The 21,726-nt window shown below is 42.8% G+C and overlaps 2 protein-coding genes across 6 annotated transcripts in view; one reads left to right on the top strand and one right to left on the bottom strand.

The window, feature by feature from the left end:
- The first annotated feature begins 1,931 nt into the window (after nucleotides 1-1,931).
- hacd4 (3-hydroxyacyl-CoA dehydratase 4) lies at nucleotides 1,932-9,240 on the top strand. Of its 2 annotated transcripts, none has more exons than XM_028967108.1 (7): nucleotides 1,932-1,997; nucleotides 2,124-2,230; nucleotides 2,321-2,448; nucleotides 3,312-3,379; nucleotides 3,481-3,587; nucleotides 7,773-7,901; nucleotides 8,011-9,240. In XM_028967108.1, the coding sequence occupies exons 1-7, from the start codon at nucleotides 1,993-1,995 to the stop codon at nucleotides 8,091-8,093; spliced, it is 627 nt and encodes a 208-aa protein (XP_028822941.1). In that variant the 5' UTR covers nucleotides 1,932-1,992; the 3' UTR covers nucleotides 8,094-9,240. The 2 variants fall into 2 exon arrangements, with proteins under 2 accessions (XP_028822941.1, XP_028822931.1); XM_028967098.1 differs by having other exon boundaries at nucleotides 3,267-3,379.
- The window catches only part of focad (focadhesin), a 45,333-nt gene continuing 32,085 nt past the window's right edge, over nucleotides 8,479-21,726 (bottom strand). For all 4 annotated transcript variants that reach the window (XM_028966995.1, XM_028967040.1, XM_028967021.1 and 1 more), the window contains 16 exons: nucleotides 21,579-21,726; nucleotides 21,323-21,442; nucleotides 20,667-20,789; nucleotides 20,302-20,379; nucleotides 17,186-17,257; nucleotides 16,809-16,911; nucleotides 16,123-16,203; nucleotides 15,880-16,008; nucleotides 15,683-15,798; nucleotides 15,081-15,341; nucleotides 13,486-13,575; nucleotides 12,860-13,037; nucleotides 12,424-12,521; nucleotides 9,787-10,038; nucleotides 9,345-9,420; nucleotides 8,479-9,025 (listed from right to left, as the gene is read on the bottom strand). In XM_028966995.1, coding sequence (XP_028822828.1) covers nucleotides 8,952-9,025; nucleotides 9,345-9,420; nucleotides 9,787-10,038; nucleotides 12,424-12,521; nucleotides 12,860-13,037; nucleotides 13,486-13,575; nucleotides 15,081-15,341; nucleotides 15,683-15,798; nucleotides 15,880-16,008; nucleotides 16,123-16,203; nucleotides 16,809-16,911; nucleotides 17,186-17,257; nucleotides 20,302-20,379; nucleotides 20,667-20,789; nucleotides 21,323-21,442; nucleotides 21,579-21,726 — 1,999 coding nt within the window. In that variant the 3' untranslated portion in view covers nucleotides 8,479-8,951. The remainder of the gene's footprint in view (nucleotides 9,026-9,344; nucleotides 9,421-9,786; nucleotides 10,039-12,423; nucleotides 12,522-12,859; nucleotides 13,038-13,485; nucleotides 13,576-15,080; nucleotides 15,342-15,682; nucleotides 15,799-15,879; nucleotides 16,009-16,122; nucleotides 16,204-16,808; nucleotides 16,912-17,185; nucleotides 17,258-20,301; nucleotides 20,380-20,666; nucleotides 20,790-21,322; nucleotides 21,443-21,578) is intronic.

Genomic DNA, 21,726 nt, shown 5'->3' with positions numbered 1-21,726 from the left:
AGGGTTTAACAGCAGAAAGTTGGTGAGCATCCACTGTCTAATGTCCTTCAGACAATTCTCTATTTTGTTCAGCTGCTGCCTCTGATCTGGCATTGCTGACAGATACAGCTGTGTGTCGTCAGCGTAGCAATGAAAGCTAATACCGTGTTTGCGGATGATGTCGCCTAAAGGTAACATGTATAGAGAAAAAAGTAACGGACCTAGGACAGAACCTTGTGGAACACCAAACTCTACTTTACTGTGAAGACGAAACACCATTGATGTCCACAAACTGATATCGGTTGGTCAAATATGATCTGAACCATTCAAGGGCTGTTCCCTTAATCCCAATAACATTCTCTAACCTGGCAAGGAGAATAGCGTGATCGATAGTGTCAAACGCTGCACTCAGATCAAGCAGGACAAGCAGCGAGATGCGTCCCTGATCAGAGGCCAACAGCAGGTCATTAACCAGGTCTATTAACGAGGACAGATACGTTGATCGAGCTGTGCTAAGAGCCTTCTTATAGTTAAGTAGGCTCTCCTTCCAAGCTATTCAGAATATGTTTAATTTACTTTGATGCCATTTGTGTTCTAATTTCCCGGCGGTCTTCTTAAGCGAGTGCGTGTGATCATTATACCAAGGAATTTAGTTTTTATCTCTTACTATCTTCCTTTTGAGGGGAGCGACTATATCTAGCGTACTACGCAGTGTTAATTCTAGACATTTGGTCGCTTGGTCGAGTTCAGCGGGGTCTGACGGTGAGTTTATCAGCGTTGATAAATCTGGTAAGGTATTAATAAACCTCTGTGCCGTACTTGATGTAATTGTCCATTTGTCTCTATAATGAGGGGGTTTGAGTTTGTTGTGTCTGAGACATATTTTAAAAGCGATGAGGAAATGATCTGAGACCATTTCAGATTGCGGAAGAGTAACTATGTCTTCTATATTTAAACCGAAGGTCAACACAAGATCGAGCGTGTGACCACCTTCGTGAGTAGGTCCTGTTACATGTTGGTTAACTCCAACTGAGTCTAATAAAGACAGGAATGCGGTTCTTAGTGAGTCTTCTAATTTATCACAGTGGATGTTAAAGTCGCAGACAATTAGGGCTTTATCCACAGATAGAACTAAGTTGGAGACAAAATCTGTAAATTCACTAAGAAACTCAGAATAGGGTCCAGGGGGTCTATAAATAATAATCAATGGAATGAATTTAGGATTTTTATTTTGTGAGACTACATAAGTTATAGTGGTATGTAGAATCTCAAAAGAGTTAAATCCTTGTCCGGGTTTATGAGTAATACCGAGGTTATCCTTATAAATTACTGCGACGCCACCTCCTCTTCCAGTTAAGCGAGGTTGGTGTACATAGCTGTATCCAGGAGGACTAGACTCATTCAATGCTACAAATTCATTTTGTTTTAACCAAGTTTCGGTCAGGCACAGTACATCGAACCCCTGATCTGTAATCATTTCATTGACAATGAGTGTTTTAGGTGTGAGAGGTCTAACATTTAATAATCCTATTCTTATGTCGGGGGTGCTGGTGGTAGGTTCAGAAGGAGTGATAGTAATACCACAAAAACGCGTCAGACAATTCAACAGCACCAACAACAATACTGCTGCTATAATACCACAAAACCGCATCAGACAATTCGAGAGCACCAACAACAATACTGCTGCTATAATACCACAAAAACGCGTCAGACAATTCAACAGCACCAACAACAATACTGCTACTATAATACCACAAAAAGGTTTTTTAGGATAGTGAGTGAGCACCGCGTTGCCACAGTAGTGATGAATCTATAATATTAAATAAATTACTAATGAATCTGCTGCATGCAAGTTGGGGTTTACCGCCGACTCTCGCTTTCGTCACGAATGAGCGCGAAATCGGTGGCGAGAGTCGCGCGCCGCGCCCCCTCCGTGACGTCAGAGGGAGGGAACCGGGCGGCAGCCCGAGTCGCCAGTTTTACTTCCAGAGACGCTCCGTGAAGTCCCGCGACATGAGGTAGGGCCACAAGGGTGATCGTCGCGGACACGCGTGGGACTTAATGAAACGCCGGATAACGAGGAGGAATGCCACGTCGCCGGCTTGAACTCTGACCTGGTTGACCTTAATGTGACCTTTCTGCAGGTGCTGTCTCAGGGTGGCTTACCTCTTCCTGTACAACCTGGTGCAGTTCTGTGGGAACACGTGGATTTTTGCCAACATGACTGCCAGGTTATTCTCATTTGGAGCAGGTAACTGGCGGCATGGAAGCATCTGGCTTTTCTAACGCATGAACGCAAGCTGGGCGTAAAGCTGGCTGCATTGTGTCCCCCTGTTGGAAGATGCTGTGGCCGACACCTTTTACTTTGTGGGTGTTGTGATGAGTGTGTGCCAGCTGCTGTCCCTGCTGGAGTTGTATCACATCGCAGACAGTCTGGAGGGGGGCATGCTTCTCCCGCGGTTCGTACAGGTGAGTAGCGCCGTGCTCATTCTATTCTACACACACACACACACACACACACACACACACACACACTGATGATCTTCTCACAAGTGATGTGTTGCAAGCTGAAGAAATGGGCAAGAACATGAATTTGAGTGCAATTTAAGCAATTCCTTTCGGGATTAATAAAGTTTTGTGATTCTGATTCTATGGCCAGATGTCTGGGACATATCGGGTGGAAATCTCTGCGGCTCTTTTGGAATTTCTTTTGGCATGTTCTTGATTTGCAGTTGCCAGGACATTCCAAACGTGGTCCAAGGAATGAAAACCCACCGCAGCCATGGGCGGCTCACTGATACACATGTGCAGGGCTGGTCTGTGTCAATAGAAGAGCTATGTAGCTGAAAAGGTTAATGCCGGCTCATACAGAAAGGTGTTGGAACACATAGTGCATAACAGTTTTATTTGAGTAAATGGCTACAAAGCCAGGTCCACCACCAAAAACACAAGCACTAGGCCCTTCAGCATAAGAACTGGACCATGAATTAAATAAATCACATTTTGTGGATTGTATGGCTGGCCAGGTGTGTTTGTGGAAGAAATGGCACCACTATTCCCTATGGGAAGATTGCAAGTGGTGGCGGCAGTGAGTTGAGTCCATTGACTCTAGATTGCAAACCGATCACGATGAAGTGGGTGTTGGGGGGAAACAGTCAGATCCATAGAGCCACCACCTGATGATAATAGGATCTGCTGCTGATACCACAGCACCCCTTCATGTTCTAACTAATCAGTCTAGACTTGCTTCTACACACCTCATAACCAGATTATTTTTCTTCTTGCAGATTGTGGAACGTAATCTACTGTTATTTGTGGTGTTTGTCGGTCAGGAAGAGTTTCAGCGGAAACCCATTGTGTGTGTGCAGTTTTACCTGTGGAACATACCACAACTGTTACGGTTTGTTTCCTTCAATGTTAAAAGACATCTGGGCCAGTAATGAAACTGTTAGCACTGGTAAGCTGCAGAGAATGCTGAGTGTCTTTTTATCCGGTGTGTAGGTACCCATATCGACTCCTGTCTCTAATCAGCACGCCATCGGGCAACCTGCTGTGGGCCAGATACACGCTGTGCATCCCTGTTTACATCCTCTCGGTGATATCAGAAGGTAATATTGGTCCTGCCACAGTAGACATCTGCATGTATTATGTGTAAGAGTAATAATAACTCATTTATTTGTCATATGCAGAGTTATACAGGGTACAACACACAGTGAACTGTATTAACCAATATTGGAATATCCAATTTAGATTTTTTTAAATGATTGAAAGTTGCAAAAACAAGCGAAAGTTTATATGGACATGGAATAAAATCCTTCCTTTTAAAGAAACACATGGAATATATGCTAATAAATACTAATAGTATTTGCAGATTGTAAAGCACTTATGTAAGTCACTCTGGATAAGAGCATATGCCAAATGCTGTAAATGCTATATACATATTCTATAATCTTTATCTACATATTAGCTAGTTAATTTACACAGAGACTAAACTGGACATTGAAGGCATTGTAGAACTTTTAACATTAATTCAGACTTTGAGGCAAATTGTTATAATTGAAGTGGTGGCAAAGTAAAAACAGAGGAGCTTGGCAAAATATTATCAGCACTAAGGCCAACAGCTGGATTAAACATAGAAATATGTTGAGTCATTTCCTCGCCACGTAATCCAGCCAGAGCACAGAAACACTATTAAATTGAGAATTTTGTAAGGATGATTGATATTTATTATAGACGGTCTTTACTATTGTAGACGCTTGCCTGTTGAAGTACTTGTTCAGGCTAAAAACTGTGGGGGTTTGTGTAACACATGTTTGAGTAAGCAGGAAGTTGACATCAGATTAATGGCAGTCATGTCTTGTGTGTGTGTGTGTGTGTGTGTGTGTGTGTGTGTGTGTGTGTGTGTGTGTGTGTGTGTGTGCATACTTGCACAGACATCAGCAGATCACCACCCTGTTTGGCGTGTGTCTGCAGGATAGTGTGGGGTTATAATACGCGCTTATTACTGTTTTGGCAGACAATTTGATAGGAGGGAGGGAGAATGCCAACACAGCAAAATGCCTGTCTTAAATAAAAAGGTGTCCACACCCAAAATTCAAACTACACAGGGTTACATCACAGTGATTCCACACCTCCCTAGTCAGCAGGCTCACGTGGTCACAAGGTTGGCTCATACAGCTGTGCTTGTAAATTTACATACCCTGACAGATTCTGTAAAATTGGTAAAAATTCTTTAAGGCAGGGGGGGTCCACATTACATACTGCAGGCCAACTGCAGCCTGTAATTAATTTTTATTAGCTTGCAGCTAATTCTAAAATTATAATGAAATGTGGCCCACATATAAAATTTGTTCTCATTTGTATTTTACTTCTTAGTTTCAACACAATCGTAACCACAGAAAAATGAAAAAGCCAAAAGAAACTCAAAATTGTGCTGGTAGTAGCCTAGTGGTTAACACACTTGCCTATGAATCAGAAGACCCAGGTTTATATCCCACTTTTACCATTGTGTCCTTGAGCAAGTCCCCTGAATGTCTCCAGGGTGACTGTCCCTTTAACTACTGATTGTAAGTTGCTCTGGCGTCTGATAAATGCCATAAATGTAAAATGTAAATAACAAGTGAGTGCAGAAAATTCCAGACAAGGTGAGAAAATAATATAGCGAAACCTCAGCGTGCGCTAACTGGTGTGTGTGAGAGCTGTAATCAGGCCTGAAAAGTTAGGCCCGACCCTAACCAGTACAGCTTTTTAAAAGCCCCCTTTTCTTTGCACACGCTTTGAGGGCTAGACTAAGGCCCCATCCACATGAGAACAAAAAAACATTGTGAAATGGCTGATGTATTAGCCCAGCCTCCAATCTGACCTACAACCCCAAATGAATCATGCATAAAACAATGTTGGTTGTTCTGCATCAGCTGCAGAACCTCATAAAAGCAACTACAAGAAATCCCTCCCAGTATCCCTCACCTCTATGTTTATCCATATGTGGCCCTCATTGTAAAAGTTTGGACACTCCTGGGTCAAGGAAAATATGGGTAATCTGGGGCAGTGGTGGCCTAGTTGGTAAGTAAACAGACCCATAATCAGAAGGTTGCTTGAATCCCAAGCCGCCAAGGTGCCACTGAGCAAAGTATAGTCCCCATACTGCTCCCCAGTTGCCTTTCATGACTGCCCACTGCTCACCAAGGGTGATGGGTTATTAGCAGAAGACGCATTTCGTTGTGTCCACACTGTGCTGTGTTTCACAATGACTTTTTTAATATATGTATTTAATGGGATTCAAATTAAACTGTCTTAATAAAAAAATGTGTTAGGAAAATACAGAGAATCAGTGACTGTTTGTGGTCTTGTTGGAATCATGTTGGAAAGTTCAAGTGCTTCCCATGAGTAGCTTCTAGCCTGATGAGTGCAGAGAGTCTTCCAGTATTCTTTGCTGCATTCATTCATGTAGGAATCTACATGAGTGGGAAAGATTGCTGATGTGAGTCGAGAAGGAGAGTTGGTTGTCTATTGTTACTCCAAGGTTGCGGGCTGTTGTAGAAGGAGAGAGCTGTGAGTTGTCCAGGTAAATAGCAAGATCCTGATGTGGTGAAGAATCTGCTGGGATGAATATTAGTTAATTTTTTGGTGGGATTGAGTTTGAGGTGATGGGCTGCCATCCAATATGAGATGTCTGTTAGACATGCAGAGATTTTGGAAGCAGCATGTAGATCAGAGAGAGGAAAAGAGAATGAGTTGTGTGTCATCGGCATAGCAGTGGTAGGATAATCCATGTGAGGAAATGACGTCACCAAGTGATCTCATGTAGAGGGAGAAAAGGAGAGGACCTAACACTGAGCCTTGAGGGACACCACTGGAGAGTCTATGTGAAGCAGAGGTGGATCCTTTCCAAGTCACTTGGTAAGATTGCTCATCAAGGTAGGAAGCAAACCACTGCCATGCTGATCCCTGAATTCCAAGCCTCTTCAGGATTTGCAAGAGAGTCATGTGGTTAACTGTGTCAAATGCTGCAGAGGTTGAGGAGAATAAGAACCGATGACAGTTTGCCAATCTGGACACTGGGGCAGTGGTGGCCTAGCGGTTAAGAAATCCCGATCCGCCAAGGTGCCACTGAGGTGCCACTGAGCAAGGTGCCGCCTGTCATGGCTGCCCACTGCTCACTCAGGGTGATGGGATAATGCAGAGGACAAATTTCACTGTGTGCACCATGTGCTGTGCTGATGTGTATCTCATGTGACAATCACTTCACTTTCGCATGTAGCTACTCGGTAACAGCTAGAAGGGCAGTCTCAGTAGAATGAGCTGTTCTGAAGCCAGGAGGTTGTTCTGTGACAGATGAAGTGATGCTGATTGTAGATCCTTGAGCGGTGTGATCAAGGGTTTTAGAAAGAAATGAGTGGAGGGAAACTGGTCTGTAGTTGTTGATGTCTGTAGGATCAGCAGTGGGTTTCTTTAGGATTGGAAGAACCCTGGCTGTTTAAGCCTTTAAGATGGTACATGGCAAGATGACATTGAGCTGTTTATGATATAAGAAATGAAAGGGATGAGGTCATATTTTGTGTTGTTTGTGTCCTAAAGTAATGAAAAAGACAGAACATGTGCATCATCTATGTAATGTAAAAGAAAACTTTTTTTATGCTTCAAACCCATCCACTTTAAGAACTGTCTGTTTACTTATATTGCTCACTCAGAAATATTTCCATGCACAAATAGTCAAGCTACGATTATAGCTGTACTTTAATTTAATTGGACTATTGTGTCATTGTCCATATACATAATATATACATGCAAGAATAGCTTGACTAACAATCATATTATCTGGATGTGTTCATCTGACAGTAGCTAGTACAATATCAGTCGAACATTGTTAAATAATTAATGTTGATCAGTGTAGAATTTAGCGTAAGCTTAACTGTACTATATAGCAGAGTTGGAATGTACTGTTTTATTTGTATTGTATAGAGGACAAAGTAACAAGCTAACAGACATTTTTGTTTGAGTGACAGTATTTCTTATACCCAGAAGATCAACTTTAATACATTGTTCATGCAGGCTTTCTTTCTCATTCTGAATGATTTAAACCCATGTGTGTCAATAAGTGACAAACAAACATACCCATCATTGGCTACAGCAGAAAAAGGAGAGGTTCTAGAAGTCCTCCCATCCTCCTCCTGTTTCTTAACTTGTAAAATACACATTGAACAAAATTCCAGAATTTTGATAGTTGTGAGGGCTACATTTGCGAACACTCCCCATATGCTATGTTTGATATGGTACTGTGAAAACATTCCTAGGTGTCAGTATTTGGCAGGCAATCCCATACTTTGACTACAGCATGTATGCAGTCCAACTGGATGCACCAGTCCCTGTATTCATCCGCTCCTCCTATGTGTTGATTGGATATCTGCTTTTACTAGCAGTTGGTAAGTGAGGCCCATAACTTTGTAAAGACACCCTGATTAATTTACCTCAGACATGCATGTTTATGCAATGGTCATTGAATTTAATCAGTCTGATTTGCTTTCTTTCTAGGGTCCATTGTTACAGTGAAGTTCATGGTTGAAGAGCGGAAGCACCAGCTTGATGACTGGAATAGGAAGCAGAAGAAGAAGTGATAGTGGAAAATTCACACTCCAAATTTCTCATGTTTCTCTCAATTATGTTCACAGCATGTTCACAGCAACACCACAGGAAGTACTGTGAACATGACGAGCACAGCTATGCATGTGTCCATTTTGGATACAAGTGGTTACTGCTATGAATATCCTGACTCTATAAGAGTTTGTTGCTCCTATGGACTAGTATGATCATTACTTTCTATATTGGATGTGCATATCAGGATATGCACTTGATCCAGAAAAGATGTGGGATACACATGCCTGAAATGCATCCATAACATATTATGGTGGACTAAATGACCTAGACAAATTCAGAGACTAATCAAAGCATTTAATATTCTGTGTCAAACTCAAAGGAGCCACAGACTTATTGTAGGCCTTCAAGCTGAATACTGTTTTATTGTATCCTTATTACTTAATGGAATCTCATTCCAAAGGAAAGACAGTGTTCAATATCAGGTAATGAATGATTATTACCCCAATTATTTGAACAAAACAGTACTTTGTAGTCAGACAATTTACACATCAGTATAGCCTGGTCCTAATAATCCAACTCAGTTCAAGTTTAAGAGAAATTGAGCATTTTTATTAACTACATGACCTTCTGTATGCTTCACAAACAGAACTCCTTGAAAATGAATATCGTATTCTCTATTGTTAGCATTGTATTCTGTAAATTGAAGAAGACATTCATGCTATAGATAATGTCCCTCATTGAACTTACTAAGTTCTAAGTTGCTCTGGAACTTGTCCTCCCACCCAGTTCAACAGCTGCACGATTGCATGTAGCGTTACAGGTAGCGTCTTTATGATTTATTATTTCTTTATATATTTACAGTCGGAGTGAGGAGGAGATCACCATCCATAGGCTCGGGTCCACACAGCCTTCTTCTTAAACTCTGGAGTGAACCGCAGAGCTAGCAGGGAAGCTAGAATATAACAGAAATCAGTCTCAGCAACATCCTGCATGTAGGTTATTTTTTAAAGGCACTAGGCATACAGTACAAGTACTACTTACTGTTTTAAATTGAAATATGTGTGTTTATTTATTCTATCTGTTAACCAGGTTTAAATACAAAATGTAACATGTTCTATATATGTATTAAAATTATATTCTTAATAAAGTTTATTATGGATTTACAAATATTATTTTAACAATATGCATTTCAGTCATGAATTAGCAGTAGCTAATTCCTTCCATCCTCTACAAAGGGCACACTGAAAGGAAGATACATTAATCAGACTAACCTTTGGCAGTGAAGATAGTGCTGTTGGAAAGATTCTCTGTGGGGCCCTCAGCAATACTGAAGAGCCAGTCTATGAACTGAAGAAAATGAGAAATAGCCTAAAATATTGAATTCACCTCATTACCACCTAATAGAGCCAAGCTAGGGTTGTGTATTGGCAAGGACTACACAATACCATACGCATCACTATTCATGGGTCACAATACAATATAATAATGTAAGTATTACAATATTCTACAGTTCACTGAAAATTTAATTGTTTGTGATTACACTCTAAAATGCCAGGCAGTATTTCAAAGAAGTTGTATAGCGCCATCTACAGGAGTCACTGAAGAAAACACTTGACAGCACCACCTGGTGGACTAAATTTATCTACAAAAATATACATTTTTGATGTGCCTGTATTGATACATATAGAGACCAATAAAAATGGTGAGCATTACCTTCTGTGACTGGGATTTCCATGGTTCTTTGGCCAGCAGCAGGTTTAAGCAGGGTGGCACAGCCAGAAGACACTGTGACAGTCCATGCTTTACTCTATGAGAGGTGCCATAGAGGGCATGGGAGAACCTTGGTTTCTTGGTGCACTGTTTCCATGGAAACCACTGTGCTCTGACACCTAGGATGAGGGGCGTGGCATGGTCGGACCAGGAGACCAAGGCTGCCGAGAAGACTCCAAAGAGAAATTCTGTTGCCTGACAGGAGTCAAGGAGTCCATGTTAATTAACCAGGTTCCACATTAGATTCCCAATACCAAGGATGATGTAGCTGCTTTGCTTGAATTGCACATTAGGAAAGTAGCATCTAATTTGGTACACACATACAACATTGTGTATCATTTAAAATATTAAAAAGTGAAGTGATTGTCATTGAGAAACACAGCACACAGTGCACACAACAAAATGTGTCATTTGCTTTTAACCCATCACCTTAAAATGCGCCCGGGGAGCAGTGTGTGGGGACGGTGCTTTAGTCAGTGGTACCTTGGTGGTTCAGGACTTGAACCGGCAACCTTCTGATTACGGGACCATTTTCTTACCTGTGAGGCCAACCACTGCCCCAGGGGCATGCAAATAGTCAATATCAGACTAGTACAGGTCCTTCTAAAAGTTCATTATTTCCTGTAATGTACTGATAAACATTAGACTTTCATATATTTTAGATTCATTACATACAACTGAAGGAGGTTCAAGCCTCCTATTGTTTTAATATTGATGATTTTGGCATACAGCTCATGAAAACCCAAAGTTCCTATCTCAAAAAATTAGCATATCATGAAAAGGTTCTCTAAACGAGCTATTGACCTAATCATCTGAATCAACTAATTAACTCCAAACACCTGCAAAAGATTCCTGAGGCTTTTAAAAACTCCCAGCCTGGTTCATTACTCAAAACCGCATTCATGGGTAAGACTGCCGACCTGACTGCTGTCCAGAAGGTCATCATTGACACCCTCAAGCAAGAAAGACATTTCTGAACGAATAGGCTGTTCCCAGAGTGCTGTATCAAGGCACCTCAGTGGGAAGTCTGTGGGAAGGAAAAAGTGTGGGAGAAAACACTGCACAACGAGAAGAGGTGACCGGACCCTGAGGAAGATTGTGGAGAAGGACCGATTCCAGACCTTGGGGGACCTGCGGAAGCAGTGGACTGAGCTTGGAGTAGAAACATCCAGAGCCACCATGCACAGGCGTGTGCAGGAAATGGGCTACAGGTGAGCATTCCCCAGGTCAAGCCACTTTTGAACCAGAAACAGCGGCAGAAGCGCCTGACCTGGGCTACAGAGAAATGAAATCAAATTTTGCATGTCATTCGGAACTCAAGGTGCCTGAAGTCCAGTGTCAAGTACCCACAGTCAGTGATGTCTGGGGTGCCATGTCAGCTGCTGGTGTTGGTCCACTGTTTTATCAAGGGCAGGGTCAATGCAGCTAGCTATCAGGAGATTTTGGAGCACTTCATGCTTCCATCTGCTGAAAAGCTTTATGGAGATGATGATGATTTCATTTTTCAGCACGACCTGGCACCTGCTCACAGTGCCAAAACCACCGGTAAATGGTTTCCTGACCATGGTATTACTGTGCTCAATTGGCCTGCCAAGTCTCTTGACCTGAACCCCATAGAGAATCTGTGGGATATTGTGAAGAGAAAGTTGAGAGACGCAAGACTCAACACTCTGGATGAGCTTAAGGGCGCTATCGAAGCATCCTGGGCCTCCATAACACCTCAGCAGTGCCACAGGCTGATTGCCTCCATGCCATGCCGCATTGAAGAAGTAATTTCTGCAAAAGGATTCGCGACCAAGTATTGAGTGCATAACTGAACATGATTATTTGAAGGTTGACTTTTTTTTGTATTAAAAACACTTTTTTTTTTTTTTTATTGGTCAGATGAAATATGCTAATTTTTTTAGATAGGAATGTTGGGTTTTCATGAGCTGTATGCCAAAATCATCAATATTAAAACTACAAAAGGCTCAGTTGTGTGTAATGAATCTAAAATATATGAAAGTCTAATGCTTATCAGGGCATTACAGGAAATAATGAGCTTTATCACAATATGCTAATTTTTTGAGAAGGACCTGTATATGACTACTTTGTTTCCTCTGGGTTCTACTGTTTCCTCCCAAAAGTATGCACACTAGGTCAACTGGCAATTCTAAACAGTCCATAGGTGTGAATGTGCGAGTCCCTACCCTGCTCTTAATGTCCCCCGATGCCTATGTGGCGAGTGAGTGAATAATAAGTTATTTATTTTGGAATGGCCATCTTTTACTGAATATAACTGATGCACAATTTTAAGTCAAGAAGCAAATTTAGAACAGGACATGTCAGGTTTTACACAAAGTCTAGAGGCAAGACAGGAATCTTTTCTGTGTGCCTGGTGTTGCTCTGAATTGTTTATATAACAGACATTCCAGAAGGAGTGCAGACTGTAAAGTGGATTAATGAATACTGGAACTTATTCCACTCAATATCAAGTACTGTTAGTCAGGAAAATATACTGGAATAGAACAGCAAGTATCCATGCTTAATAATAAGAATATTTGTTTGTGGTTTTACTGCTCTGTAGGCCATAGCACATACCTCTCTTACACTTGGGGACATCACTGTAGTAGCTCTGTAAGCAACATTTCTGATGTGGCCCATTAACTCCAGTAACCACTCCATCCGTTTAGAAACACCTACAGAATAATATATGCTGTCAGTGCCTGGAAAAAATTTACCACACCCTGAAACCCCATATATATCGATTTAGATAATAGTCAGCTTACACATTAGTCAGTTTGTTGCATGCCATGTCTGGCAACAACAAAACAGGAAGATATTGTGCATAGTCTGTTTAACTTCTCAAGTATGACACAGACTATGAATCACTACTCTACTATGAAGCAAATTATTAATTCAATATCTCTATAATAATAATAACTTTCACATAATAATAAAATAACAGCACAAAAATGGCTTTGAACTCATTTGACATAAAAAAAAAAAAAAATGTTTCTGCTTAGTCTAGACTAACCTGTGTAGGGGTTCAATGTTAGACGTGATTGGTAGAGGCACTGATGTAGTATCCATCCCATCCCTTCCTTGCTAGGATGCTGTAAGGCCACAGTGATGACATCATTAAGCCCCAGGAGAGGCACTCTGCCCTGAGAACTGAGGTAGGCTAGAATGAATCCTGCCTTCTCAAGATTGACCTGCAAACATTTTTTCTAGGGTCAGAACATTTTACTTACTATATGCATATTCCATATAATATATATATTTTTTAAGGCATACAGCAGTACTTCATAACATGGTGCTGAAAATATTATGCCATCAGATCATATTTAACAGCAAGCAGTAAGACAGAAATCAGATAAACAAATCTAAATTATGTTACTGTACAACTTTACAGTTTGGCAGTTGAGGCACATTTTATCTGTCTTTATCCTCTTAACCACAGAAAACCTGAGAATATTGACAACCAAAACTACAGCTAAATGTACTATTAAAGTATACTATTGTGAGAGTGTTTGTGTGTGTGTATGTATATATATATATATATATAGACAGATAGATAGGCAAATACAAATGATTACAGGCATTTATAGTTAACTTACTGTACGTGGTTATCAAATAAAGGGCTATCAAATGAACACTGACCTCAGTGACTTTGCATATTCTGTCAATTTCAGTGTCGCTCATTTCAGAAAGACATTTTGCAATTCCCTCATAGAGGTCCATATCAGTGTCCTGCAGAGAAACATAGAATTTCTTTAATTTTAGAAAATCGTTGATCTCATTATATGTCTTTGGTCATGGCGCAACACGCCATGACCAAACATTATATGTCTTTTGGTCATGGCGCAACACGCTTATCCACTTTTTCCATTCCAACCTTGCATGCTACAAAATACACTGCTCAAAAAAATAAAGGGAAGACTCAAATAACACAACGTAACTCCAAGTCAATCACACTTCTGTAAACACAAACTATCCTCTTAGGAAGCAATACACAACAGTTGGAAACTATAGGCAATTAGCAAGACAGCCTCAATAAAGGCGTGGCTCTGCAGTTGGTGACCACAGACCAATTATCAGCTCCTATGCTTTCTGGCTGACGTTTTGGTCACTTTTGAATGCTGCCGGTGCTTTCACTCTAGTGGTAGAATGAGACAACCGTCACAAGTGGCTCAGGTAGTACAGCTCATCCAGGATGGCACATCAATGTGCAGTGTAGTGTCATGTCAGCGTAGTTTCCAGAGCATGGAGGGCACTGCGAGGAGACAGGTCAGTACATCAGGAGATGTGGAGGAAGCCATAGGACGGCAACAACCAAGCAGCAGGATTGCTATCTCTGACTTTGCATAAGGAGGAACAGGAGGTGCCCTGCAAAATGACCTCCAGCAGGCCACAAATGTGCATGTGTCAGCTCAAATGGTCAGAAACAGACTCCATGATGATGATATTAGTACCAGACATCCAGTGGTGCGGGTTGTGAAAGCAAGTTCACACTGAGCATGTGACAGACGTGATAATCTAAAGATGCCGTGGAGAACGTTCTGCTGCCTGCAACATCCTCCAGCACAAGGTGTTTGAGGTCCTCAATCCCCTTGTGAGACCATATGCTGGTGTGGTTGTCTCTAGGTTTCTCCTAAATCAAGACAATGCTAGACCTCATGCGGCTGGTGTCAGCAGTTCCTGCAAGACGAAGGCATTGATGCTAAGGACTGTCCCACCCGTTCCCCAGACATGAATCCAATTGAGCACATCTGAGACATCATGTCTTACTCAATCCACCAACTCCACGTGTCACCAGACTGTCCAGGAGTAGGAGCATCAGGAGCATGCCCAGGTGTTGTAGGGAGTTCATACAGGCACATGGAGGCCACACACACTACTGAACCTTTTTTAAGGACATTAAATCAAAGTTGGGCTAGCCTGTAGTTTGTTTTTCCACTTTAATTTAGAGTTTTACTGCAAATCCAGACCTCCATGGGTTGATAAATTTGATTTCCTTCAATCATTTTTGTTTTTGCTGTCAACACATTCAACAAATGAATGAAGGATTTAATGAACAAAGAATGTAATAAAAATCTTCCATTCATTCAGATCTAGGATGTCTTATTGTTGTGTTCCCTTTATTTTTGAGCAGTGTAGATCAAATTAATTTAATGCCAAGATGAATCTTATCAAATGATTGGTTGAACTATACAATTTTGGTTTTCTCTGATTAAGAGTGTTGATGAGTGCCCCACCTGTAATAGGCCTGGCAGAAGGTTGTAGATTTTCTCAGTTGTGGCACAGAGAACTACCCAGCAAGTCTGGGCTGGGTTGGGGAGAGCCATGGCTGAGGCCAGACCCTTGAGGATGGAATGGCAAAGGAGGAGGCGCTGTGGCAGGGTGTCTGGGGCAAATTGCTGCACTCCCAGTGTCTCCACATAAGCCTGCAACTTATCATCAGTGACGTGTTTCATCCAGGAACCCAGCACCTCGAACAGGAGCCTGCGGGTGCGGAGCTGCAAAGACAGAAAAAGATGAATGAGAGGATGGGTAAGGGTTGGGTATTGGGTTGTAAATGATTAAGTAGTGCTGTAGGACTAAAATGGAAGAGACATTTCCAATTACAGTGACAAATGAAAAATGCAGCATTTTAAACATTAATAATTAATATATAATATGTACTGTTAAATTGCTGTGTTATATACATATAAACATATAAAAACACAGTAATTTAACAGAATATATAAATAAACAATAATATAATATGAACAAAACAGTAAATGCTGCTTTTTGAATATATTGATAATGCTGCTTAAATCAATGTAATATATGCACAAGTGTAATCTAAAGGGCTTACACTAAGTGTGTGAACCAGAGGGGGAACAAGCCAAACACCCAAGAAGAGTGATGCACTCTGGGAGGACTGGGCCTGCATGGCAGCCAGTTCGATGCAGTGGTGCTGCACCTCAGCACCTGCAGATGGTGCAGTAAGGCAGTTCAGTGATTATTTCTTACATCTGTACGATAAAGTGTGTTCAAGTGTTCTGGTGTTACCAAAGTTCAGCTTCATTAGGGGTGAAAGGACAGCACTCCAGTTGACAGGAGGATACTGGAAGCTTCTACCCACAAAAGCCAGTGAAGCCAGGGCAACTTTGGCCAGTTCAGGAGATGTGAATTCAGGGCCTGTGAATCAGATACCTTTCATTATTTGCACGCAAAATTCAATGTTCTCCAAAATCCAATTTGTGTTTGATCAAGGGTTATTTTAACGAATGTTTTGACAATAATGATATGCACCTTTCTTTCCTGCCTCAGTAATGAAGTCCACCGTGGCTCTGATCAAACTTTTCTCTGGGAGATAACCAAAGTCCTGGGGGACTGACCGACAAAGAGGGTGAATATACAGTACAGGTCAAAAGTTTGGAGACACCTTCTCATTCAATGTGTTTTCTTTATTTTCATGACCATTTACATTGGTAGATTCTCACTAAAAAACTATGAATGAACACATGTGGAGTTATGTACTAAACAAAAAATGGTGAAATAACTGAAAACATGTTTTATATTGTAGTTTAATCAAAATAGCGGCCCTTTGCTCTGATTATTGCTTTGCTTCAAGAGGTCACCACCTGACATGGTTTTCCAACAGTCTTGAAGGAGTTCCCAGAGGTGTTTAGCACTTGTTGGCCCCTTTGCCTTCACTCTGCGGTCCAGCTCACCCCAGACCATCTCGATTGGGTTCAGGTCCGGTGACTGTGGAGGCCAGGTCTCCACTTTTTGTTAAGTACATAACTCCACATGTGTTCATTCATAGTTTTGATGCCTTCAGTGAGAATCTACCAATGTAAATGGTCATGAAAATAAAGAAAACACATTGAATAAGAAGGTGTCCAAACTTTTGACCTGTACTGTATAAATCTATAAAGAACACATTCAGCAAAACCCTTCTGTCACAGTCGCTGGGCAAGGCGGTTGACGCTCACCTGCAGTTCGACCATCGCTGAAAGACATGTGTGCCAGGTGAAGGTGCCCCAGCAGGCAGGCCCCATTTGACTGCAGTCCAATGGCCCCAGAGAAAGAGATCACCTGAGGTTAGAAAGATGGGGCTCAATTACTGACCAGAAATAACACACTATAAGCAAATTCACATTCAACATTACTTTGCATATTTTTTCCCCCACATTTTAACTTATTTGGTGACTGAAACGTTAAAAAGTCTCAAGAGTGAATGTCCTTTTTATAAGATTATTTAGTCGTTCTTAGCTGTGCAGATAACCTCTCCTTTGTGCTCAGCCATGAGAAATTAAACCTTGTGGGAATAAAGCGCAGGTGTCTGGTGGGTGTGTTTCACGACTCTCACCTGGGTTATTGCCCTGATCACCTCATTGAGTCGATTTTGCTGCTGGGAAGACAGTTCTGATTCACTCTTCAGCTGTGAAAGAGAAAAAAGGACAGTGGAAATGACATATTTCTCTGTGGTTATTAATACCGTGACACACTCACTGTAGCCTTGTGGTTAAATGTTGCAAGTGTAAACTAAAGTGGACCAAACGGAAATGACCTACTCATGCACATATATTTTAAAATAAGCAGAACCATACTTCTATTAATGCCTAAACAGGCGGAGGTAGCCTTTAACCATTGCAGCCTTCGTTCTGAACTAATGTTCAGTGCCGAGCACACACACTAGCAACAAAATAAAATTATGTAACTGCTGGCAAAATACAAAAAAAAAAAAATAAATCAATGGACAGTCTGTTGATGTATTAAGAATAATGCCTGGCCTTGGCTTCTTATTAGGTAAATTGTTCTGTGGGGCACAAAATCATTTGTGAAAGTAAAATTAAACAAGCTTAAAAAAAAATCCCATTTTCTATTAGGACACACCCAGGATGATTCCTCTATCTGGCAGGACGTTTTTTTTACTAGGGAGGGAGAACTCTCTTCCCCTTTCCATTGCTGTCTGGGTTTCTATGGAGATGTTTCCTGGCCGCTCTCCAACCATGATGGGATTTGCATTTAAATGGGGGAGATGGTGGGCCTGTGTGTGTTTGTGTGTGTGTGTGTGTGTGTGTGTGTGTAAGAGAGAAAGACTAACAACTGGTGCCCATCTATACAGGCGGCTTTGCTGAAGAGGGGGCGGGCATGGCTGGGTGTAATTTGCCACACAAAAGCCGGGGCTGTCACAGGTGTGGGGCGAGGAGGTGCCCATCAGAGGCTGGCATTCTCCATGGCAACATCCAACAGCACCAACGCCCATAATAATGGTGGCCGCCACGCTACAATTACAGGCAGGCAAATCCAGACTTCAGAAATATGTTTTACTCCCTTTGTGTTCATACTGATGGGACTGCAAAATACTTTAGCCCAGAATAACAATGGAAGCAACACACACATACAGTTTTACCATTTGTATAAAAAAATGTACTGTATTGTGTTTTGTACTGTATTTATGCTAGATTAAATATAGCCAAATCAAATGGAAATAAATTAAATGAGAAAAACATAATTCCAGTGTGCCTACTATGCACCTATTGAATTAATAAAATACAAGCAAAATACTCCTCCTTGAACAGTCACCTTATCATGGTGGAAGAGTTTGAGAGCCCTAATGATCCTAGGAGCTATGTTGTCTGGGGCACTTGGTGCCCCTGGTAGGGTCTCCCATGACAAATTGGTCTTAGGTAAAGGAACGGTTCTGAATATCTTTCATGGAAGGAAAAAGAAAGAGTCAGAGTACCCGGCCCGGAGGGTTACCGGGGTCCCACCCTGAAGCCAGGCCTGGGGTTGGGGCCCGTGGTGGGCGAGCACATGGTGGGCAGGCTTTCACCCATGGAGCCAGCCGGGACCAACCCGAAACGGATACATGGGCTCACCACCTGCATGCGGAACATTAAGGGTCCGGTGCACTGTGGATGGGGTCGCAGACCGAGACGGGAGCTTTGGCGGTCCGATCTCTGGACAAGGAAACTGGCTATTGGGACATGGAACGTCACCTCTCTAGCGGGGAAGGAGCTGGAGCTTGTGGAAGAGGTTGAGCAGTAACAGCTAGATATAGTCGGAATACATCGACACATAGCATTGTCTCTGGAACCCAAGTCCTTGAGAGAGGTTGGACACTCTCCTTTGCTGGAGTTGCTGAGAGGCGGAGGGCTGGGGTTGGCTTTTTGTTAGCCCCAAGACTCTCAGCCTGTTTGTTGGGGTTAACCCCGGGGGACAAGAGGGTAACTTTCCTGCACCTTCGGGTCGGGGAATGGGTCTTGACTGTTGTTTGTGCTTATGTGCCAAATAACAGCTCAGAGTACCCACCCTTTTTGGAGTCCCTGGGACGAGTGCTAGATAGGGTGGTAGTAGCCTAGTGGGTAAAACACTCGCCTATGAACCAGAAGACCCGGGTTCGAATCCCACTTACTACCATTGTGTCCCTGAGCAAGACACTTAAGCCTAAGTTGCTCCAGGGAGACTGTCCCTGTAACTACTGATTGTAAGTCGCTCTGGATAAGGGCGTCTGATAAATGCTGTAAATGTAAATGTAAATGTAGATAGTGCTCTGACTGGGGACTCCATTGTCCTGCTGGGGGACTTCACCACTCACATGGGCAATGACAGCATGACCTGGAGGGTCGTGATTAAGAGGAACGCCCACCAGATCTGAACTCGAGTGGTGTTTCGTTTTTGGACTTCTGTGCAAGCCGCAGTTTGGTCATAACGAACACTATGTTTGAACACAAGGATGCCCATTGGTACACTTGGTACCAGGGCAGCCTAGGTCACAGGTCGATGATTGACTTTGTAGTCGTATCATCTGAAATGTGGTAATATGTTTTGGACACTCGGGTGATCACCACCTGGTGGTGAGTTGGATCAGATGGCAGGGGGAGATGCCATGTAGACCTGGCAGACCTAAACGTATAGTGAGGGTCTGCTGGGAACGCCTGGCATAAAACCTGTCAAGTTGGTTTTCAATTCCAACCTCTGGCAGAGATTTGACCGCGTCCTGAGAGCATTGGGGGACATTGAGTCTGAATGGACCTTTTTCCGATTGTTGAGGCGGCTGTTGCTAGCTGTGGTCGCAAGGTGGCCGGTGCCAGTCGTGGCAGTAACCCCCATACCCGCTGGTGGACACCAGAGGTTAGGGGAGCAGTCAGGCTGAAGAAGGTGGTTTGGGCATCTGGTCAGGATGCCTCCTGGACTCCTCCCTGGGGAGGTGTTTTGAGCATGTCCTGCTGGCAGGAGGCCCCCGGGTCGACCCAGGACACACTGGAGAAATTATATCTCCAATCTGGTCTGGGAGCGCCTTGGGGTCCTGCCAGGGAACTGGTGGAGGTGGCTGGGGATAGGGTTGTCTGGGATGCTGCCTCCGCGACCCGGACCAGAATAAGCGGAAGAAAACGAAGATAAACATGAAGAAACTATATGCAGAAATTAAGAGAAGAGTCACACATCAGTCTAATAACATGCATTGGGTGACCTTACCTGAATGAGAGCTACCTCTGATCCAGCCAGTGCCACAAGGCCATTGAGTGCAGCCAGTCTCTGCATGGTGGGGCTGCCCTGAGAAAGCCATATAAACATCCATGTATGGTCTACACCTCTCCTCCAAGTTTAACACCATTTGAGCTGGGGGTTCAACACTGCACAGAACCACACCCATCCTCATCTGAATAACACCATCCAATTTTGGAGCAGATACAGTAAATGCTAAGCCAAATACAGTCTTCATTCTGGCAGTAAAAGAGCTATAGATCCTCATTAATAAGATGTTTGCTGCTGAACTTCCTGACACTGATGCATCAGCGAGCATTGTGAACCTCCATGCTTTATGTATGCCAGGACTGTACCTCTGCTAGTAGGATTTTTGTCCAGGCAGGCAGCAGACGAGGGTAGAGGTCATCGGCCTTCCCGTGCCCATAGGACGAAAGGCCATGCACTGCTAGGCCTAACGCCAGGGCCAAGCCGGGAGTCTACAGGATCACAGATGTAACAACATATAGTTGGGTTAGGTTCACTGACACATCATAAAAATACATCCACAAGACTTTGCAGCTAAATATTAGGATATAACACTGCACAATGTCATGAAGGGGTGAAAAAAGGTTGCCATGGTGCTCTTGTAGCTCCTGCTAATTTTCCCCCATTCCCCCAGAGTGGAGTGTTTCTCAGGAGCCTAGGGGAGGCTTGCTGTTCCCTATTGGTGGGGGTGTTTAAACGGCGGATTAGCATAACTAGCAGGGTTATTACAGTAATCCCGCTGAGGAAGCCAACCTAAATGAGGCTTAGGGCTTGGATTTGTTTTTCAGTGGATCGAAAGAAGAATTGAGAGAAGTACTCTGCCACTAAATGGATGTTAGAAAAGTGTTGTGTAAACGTTGCACTGCTAAATCTTGGACTGCATGCTCATTATGCTGCCATGCCAGACAATGAATCAGAGAATGACTCTCTACTGATTAGGGCACTCAGGCTTTCACTGTTAAAGAAACATTGTGTGACAGTTCACCTGCTGGCTCTCCTCAGTCATACTGCGAATAGTGATCATAATCTCCTCTGCCTTATCAGCACTGACTAAACCTGAGCTAAAGCCCGAGACTCCAACACAGGCTACTGAGTATGCCAGCACCTAAAGAACAGAGAGGGAGATGAGAGAAAAAAGGAGAGAGAACTTAATTAATGTAAATGCTACATTCAGAATTGGCAGACAAAGAACAAGAACTCTGTAGATGAGATTGCAAGAGATACACTAGTGCTGGCCTGACCTCTTGCAGCATACGGCCCAGACTGCTGCTATCCTGAAGTTTAGTGAGTAGGCGATCCAGGGTGTGGCCCACTTGAGTCTGCTGCTCAGTCCTCCCATTACGCGCGAGCCATGCCAGCACCAAGGCCACCCCCAGCACACAGCCTGCA

This window comes from Denticeps clupeoides, chromosome 1, assembly GCF_900700375.1.
Source record: "Denticeps clupeoides chromosome 1, fDenClu1.1, whole genome shotgun sequence".
Lineage (NCBI taxonomy): Eukaryota > Metazoa > Chordata > Actinopteri > Clupeiformes > Denticipitidae > Denticeps > Denticeps clupeoides.
Note: the sequence above shows the minus strand (reverse complement) of the source record. Positions and strands in the feature narration are given on the sequence as shown.

Coding starts and splice junctions, on each gene's coding strand:
- hacd4 (XM_028967098.1), top strand. Junction 2,231..2,320: donor GTTATTCTCATTTGGAGCAG/GTAACTGGCGGC, acceptor CCCTGTTGGAAG/ATGCTGTGGCCGACACCTTT. Junction 7,902..8,010: donor TCTGCTTTTACTAGCAGTTG/GTAAGTGAGGCC, acceptor CTTTCTTTCTAG/GGTCCATTGTTACAGTGAAG.